We start from the raw sequence: 6,000 nt of genomic DNA on the forward strand, positions 1-6,000 counted from the left end.
ACTTGTGTTGTATTACTGGCTGCAACCAGCAAAAGTTTAAGATTTCTTCGTATCCCAGCTGTACCAAAAAAAGAAAAAAAAATAAAAGAAAAAAAAATAATCCATCAATAATGAAGAAATTGTATTTTAAATCAGCAACGAGGATGGCAGAGTCAGATCCATAGGAAAGAAATAACAGAATACAAAGCAACACCATGGCATCATGTTCTCTGCATTCACATTGTCTCACAAATAGGTGGAAAAGTATTTTACCCAAGTTTGGCAAAGTTTGCAGATGCCGGCTGTGTAAAAACTCTGACAAACTCTGAGAATTATTTGGGCAGGTAAACTTGCTGTTATCGACACCATCTTGGTCATCTTCATTACTGTAATTAGCAAGCTCCGTACAAACAGAACAAACCTTTATAATCAGTAAACACATCTTAAAATTTCGAAACAGTAGAATAAATAATATAATTTTAAAGATTTAGGTGAAAATATAAAAAAGCTGTGGTGACTTCTACCAGGACATAAAGGACTCAAATGATTAATCTCCCCACTTTGATGGGAGATGGGAGGAAAAAAACAACCCCACCCACACACCTACCCCCATATATGTATATAGTTAACAAGATCTATCAAGTGAACAGATGGAGTTATATTTTGTTCGTGAAGGTGAGTGTAGTTATGAAGTACGGAGGCGGCACGTGCTTGGCTGTCAGCGATATCCTTCAAAAGGTTTCTACTCCCCTAACATGGTGTGTGAAAAGGTGTTTGAGTTTTAATTGCTTATCGACATCTCATTGACAAGTCAGGGGCCATCTTGCATGTCATTTTACAGGTGTAAGCGAGTGGTGGGGGTTGTGGTGGACTGACGACAACAGTCCGACACTCAAGCAGACAGACAGGAGCAGTAACCTGAGATAACCCTCTACTGAGTGTAAGATGGTCACGGCTGAGTTGTCTCGCCTGCTGCTGTCTCGACCGTCGCGTAGCTGTGTGACGTCCTCCCTTTTTTTGTCGTCACCTTATTTTGACGTCACATCACCTTACGTCATTTGCTCAAGGAACTTCACAAGTGACATCCGGACCTCTAGACAGCAAACAACTTTTGTGCAAGTTTCTTTATACTTCGTAGCCACTACGACAGTGTTTCCAGAGTTAAACACACCGCCATCTGTACCTGGCGGTAAATAAAACTTTCACACGCTGACATATTTATTGAATACGGCTCATCTCCACCTCGAGACAAAGCGAGATATTTTTGTAATATATTTGTTAGGGTTCAGTAGTCAACAAGCAAACACTTCTTTGTGACAAGGAAGGTCACAACCGTCCACGTGCTCTCCACTCACGAACACAATGAGCAAGCGACTCAAAGCTCTCAAATGTGAGTAATTTTGTTACTTCTGATTTCTATTTCCATTGATATAACAAGCATATTTCTACTTCCATTGTATCTGCTCGTTGGTTGATGGCCACATTTAGCTCACCAACAATGCCAACACTGGCCAACATGATTTTACACTGGTTCATCTGTATATTTATGTGATATCTGTGTGAGTATGCGCGAACACAAACACACACACACGAATGTATGTGCATGAACATGCGTGGACGTATTCAACAATCATTCAATATCAATCGGTTCACTGACTATTTGTTGTTTTGGCTTATTGAATGTTCTGTTCATGTTCTTTGAGGGCAGGCAGGATCGCCGCCGTCGTCACATGTTTTGTTGCCATATTTCTTGTGATCAGCAGTAAGTACTTTTTGTGTTTTGTGAAATTCTTTGTGTATGTCTCTCTCATACTTTTCTTCAGCAGCTTACCTACCCCAAAAAAGAATCACCCTGAGTACAATCTTTAGAGACTGAAAGAATATCTGCTACTAGCACAGCTAGAAATTATTTGTAAATATTAAACTATTTATAGTATAATAAATTTCACGGAAATTACAACTTAGTATTATTAAAAACAATCAGTTTTATAGGAAAATAAAATCCATGGAACTTATGACAAGCGTATGATGAAGTTTACAGACTACTTTCCGGCAATAAGACTTATTTGCTCGCCAACAGCTACACCCACCAACAGGACACGGAGAATAGCTTTACAGTCTTACAGTCATCGGTCACGTGACCTGCTCCGTACAACAACAGCCCCAACGTCGTCTGCCCCCAAGGCCTACGTCATCACCCCCACGTACCAACGGCCGACGCAAGAAGCCGACTTGCTACGTCTGTGTTACACCCTCATGCAAGCGCCGCACGTCAGATGGATCATCGTCGAGGACAGCGACGACAAAACAGAGCTGGTGGGTGCGTGGGATGGAGTTGGGGTGGGGGAGAGGGTAGTCAATAAGTGTTTTATTAGTGGGATGTAAGTATTCAAGTTTAAGACAAGGCGTTGTCACGACTGGGTGGACAGGTGAGAGTTGGGGGTCGGTAACCAGTATTAATGAGACAACTGAAGCAACAGTCTTGCCTTTTGTTGACACGATTTCAAACATGGTTTTGTTTCAGTTTGCTTTTGCTCTGACTTTTGACAATAAATTAGTTTTCTACATACATACGATGTAGTCTCCACATGTTTCTCCACCTCTTGTCACACGTCTCCACATAATTGTCCCTGATGTGACAGGCTATGTTTCCACATAGTTCTCAACTACGTGACATGATATAAGTCTTTACATTTCGTTGTACTAGACACGGACTAAGTTGTGATCAAGTTGATCAATTCACTGGCGACAGGTACAGAGGATAACAAAGGAGTGTAAGGTGCCTGACATCACACATCTGGTGGCGAGAACGCGGCTCTTAGCAAAGTAGGATTTTTTTTAATTTGTCTTTTCTGCGTTAAACATTTTTTCTCTTTGTCTCCCTTCCTATCTCTAGTCTTTTTTACTTTGCTTTTTTTCTTTTTTCTTCCTTCGTGTGTTCTTTCTTTATCATTTCTGTATAAAGTTTTCTAATTCTGCTCCTTTTCGTCCTCCCCAACCCTCTCCCTCCCTTGAAATCGTATTCTCGTAATTTTACTTTTACTCGTTGTGTCCAGCTCCCGTTAGGTGTATTTTTCTGATTGACAACATTAACACAAATAGAGGATTGCCTCACATGTTGCTTAGTCTCCTAAGGTACACACACTGCCTGAGAGAACATGTTACCTGCTCATGATGGACCACTCTCAGTATTGTCACACGTGTCATAGATTATGTACATTATGTCGACTATGTCTTTGATGATGTTATGAGGCTGCAGAGAGTGGACAGAGAAAATTCTAGCTTTAATATGTCGACAGAGACATGTCACTGCAACATGTAGACAGGATCCGAAACATTCCTCTGCACCTTGTACACAGGATCAGAAACGTGTCACTGCATTAGACAGGATCAGAAATATTCCACTTTCCTTGTAGTAATTAGAAACATCTTGCAGCAACATGTAGACAAAATCATGTCACGTGTGACAACTAGAGCCAGTAATATGCTACTGAAATATGTAGACAAACATTATGTAATCAACAACATCAAACTGGAGCTGGTCACGCATTACATAAAATTGTCCAATGCTGTCGCCTACATCATCTAACAGAATGAGAAGCATGTGAGTGCAATGTCGACACAAACAGGAGAAAGATGAGTACAAGGTGTTGTCTGTCCTCTCGCTGTATTACAGTGAGTCTCATCGAGGTGTGACTCAGCGCAACACGGGGCTGGCGTGGGTCCGACACAATGTCCTGCCCTCGTCACGTGCAGGGGGCGTGTACTTCGCTGATGACGACAACACCTACGACCTGAGAGTTTTTGATGTGGTCAGACCAACGTTTCTTTCAATTCTTATTTTTGTGATAATTATTATTGTTAGCATCTTAATTGGTTTTGATTTCTGTCTTCACAAAGTACTGCACATTGTCCTAACTCTTCTTTGTTTATTATACATATACAGATATTGTAAACAATTCAAACAGGATTGCGTGTAAACAGCTGTAGCTCAGTTGTTAAAATGTTTCCCAAGTTACAGAACTTCTAGTATCTCAACTCTCCCCTTGGCACACGTGACTGCAGTGATGTGACACCTGTCCGCAGTCCTCACCTCGTGTGTAGCCTTATCAGCGGCTGTGGGCCAAACTGAGGTCCGTGTTCGTCATCGGTGTTGATGCTGGTGTTGGTGTTGGTGTTAAGGCGCTTACACTTTAAATTGTCGTCCTCTATCTCAGGTTCGAAACACGACCAAGATAAGCGTATGGAAGATGGGTATTGTGAGCGGACTGTTGGAAGAAGGACCAGTCTGTGTGAATGGAAAGGTGAGTGTTCACACAGTCACACACAGAAGAAATGTGAGAGAACACACGACACAATATGCAACACTATACAATACATAACACACAGCACAATATGTTACATATTAAACACGTGTAACGTAGCACAACACCTGGAAACAAGAAAACATGGGACAGGTGGAAGCAAGGACAGACATTCTAACGGCACATTGATAGAATGACACGAGCTTTCTTGTCTCGCTTACAGGTAATCGGGTGGAGGACTGGGTTTTCTCCTAAGAGAAAGTACCCCATAGACATGGCAGCCTTTGCTGTTGGCCTTGACCTTCTCGCTCAGGTGTCAGGTGCAAACTTTAGTCACACGTCAAAGACTGGACACCTGGAGACAGACTTTATAACTTTGTTTAACGTCTCGTCGCCAGACATCACCACAGCTCCAGACGGCAACTGCTCCAGGGTGCGTCACGCTTACCTGTTACGTCACTACCTACACAATGCTTTGACCAAGGAAGGTATATTGACTGGACTGGTGGCAGACGAATTGTCCTACCCTAACCTCTTGAAACAGGGTTAGACATTGCCATGCGACAACACGGAGACCTCGACACTGTGAACCACGTGATAAACATCATATCCATTTAGAGATCACAGGCTTGCATTGGACTGTTGACAGTGGTTATAGCTCTGGATATGATAATGTAGCATTATTTGACAATCTAATTCTAAATGTTTCATTTGCTGTTCCCATGGGTTTCTGCATTTACTAAGCTGACATTTGACAATGTTACATTCAGGTTCTGGCGTGGCACACCAAGACAGTACTTCCGGAGGTCGACGGGACGCCTGTGTTCGTTGTCAACAGCGAGCGTCAGGAGGATCGTGCGGAGAAACTTCAATGATCTACTCACATCACGATTACTGACCTTACTGTTTGCACTTGGTGGACACTTACACACTGTCTCGCTAGTATTGTCAAGTTGACTACAAAACCGAAAGCTAGAGAACCTATTGGTAGAACTAATTGAAGAGACATTTCTCTCTCTCTTTCTCCATTAACATTTTAATCAATTGAAAGGCAGTTTATTTTTTGTCTAGTTTGTTGAAAACAAGCATAAAAGATTTTATAAGATTTTATAAAAGGAAATAAAAATCCCTTAAAAATAACGAATGCCAGAGTGCATCATGCAGTACACAATACTAGTGTATAAAAGATGGAGCTAATAGTAAGGTTTGCATCAGCTGTTCCTGACCTCACTCTGCTATGAAACTGGAATACTTATCATAAACTATTATCGCAGACTGTTCAGCCTAAATAATTTATTGGGCTTCTGTGTCTCCCGACATGATGCAACGTGCTTTCCATTCGTGGTATTGAATGTGTTGTTTATCGGACAGGTAAACACTATGTATTCACTGTGTTTCCATCATAGCTGTGATGCTGAAGACTCTTGAAGAAGTCAAACAAGTCTCGTGGCATCTTAGGGGAAATTTTAATATTTTACACTTTTTGATTATCTGTCCTGAGCTTCAGACTACCCGTTGTCAGTTTTTGTACAAAGAATTCTTTATTTTCCTTATTTAGGTCCTTCCCATCGGCAGCAATCTTTTGATTTTTGAAGAGGATAGGACTGTACCATCAAATTTAAAAACAATTTGTCCTGATAGTTTATTATTGATTTTGGTGTCTTGGTAGCCTTTTTGGGCTTCACCACCCCTTTTTTACGCTTTATAATCCTTTTTT

General features: G+C 41.3%; 1 protein-coding gene across 2 annotated transcripts; it reads left to right on the forward strand.

Annotated features, from left to right (window-relative positions):
• The first annotated feature begins 1,027 nt into the window (after positions 1 to 1,027).
• LOC112572092 (galactosylgalactosylxylosylprotein 3-beta-glucuronosyltransferase 3-like) lies at positions 1,028 to 5,439 on the forward strand. Of its 2 annotated transcripts, none has more exons than XM_025251622.1 (8): positions 1,028 to 1,369; positions 1,683 to 1,741; positions 2,060 to 2,295; positions 2,732 to 2,805; positions 3,656 to 3,791; positions 4,197 to 4,283; positions 4,507 to 4,716; positions 5,054 to 5,439. In XM_025251622.1, coding segments are annotated over exons 1-8 (909 nt in total). In that variant the 5' UTR covers positions 1,028 to 1,367; the 3' UTR covers positions 5,159 to 5,439. The 2 variants fall into 2 exon arrangements, with proteins under 2 accessions (XP_025107407.1, XP_025107406.1); XM_025251621.1 differs by having other exon boundaries at positions 1,688 to 1,741.
• The last annotated feature ends 561 nt before the right edge of the window (positions 5,440 to 6,000 follow it).

This window comes from Pomacea canaliculata, linkage group LG9 (assembly GCF_003073045.1).
Source record: "Pomacea canaliculata isolate SZHN2017 linkage group LG9, ASM307304v1, whole genome shotgun sequence".
Lineage (NCBI taxonomy): Eukaryota > Metazoa > Mollusca > Gastropoda > Architaenioglossa > Ampullariidae > Pomacea > Pomacea canaliculata.

Excerpts from the sequence above, each read along its gene's own strand:
- LOC112572092 (XM_025251621.1), top strand. The coding sequence starts at position 1,342 with ATGAGCAAGCGACTCAAAGCTCTCAAAT. Across the intron at positions 1,370-1,687 it reads GCGACTCAAAGCTCTCAAAT|GCAGGATCGCCGCCGTCGTC; the intron begins GTGAGTAATTTT and ends CTTTGAGGGCAG. Across the intron at positions 3,792-4,196 it reads ACCTGAGAGTTTTTGATGTG|GTTCGAAACACGACCAAGAT; the intron begins GTCAGACCAACG and ends CCTCTATCTCAG.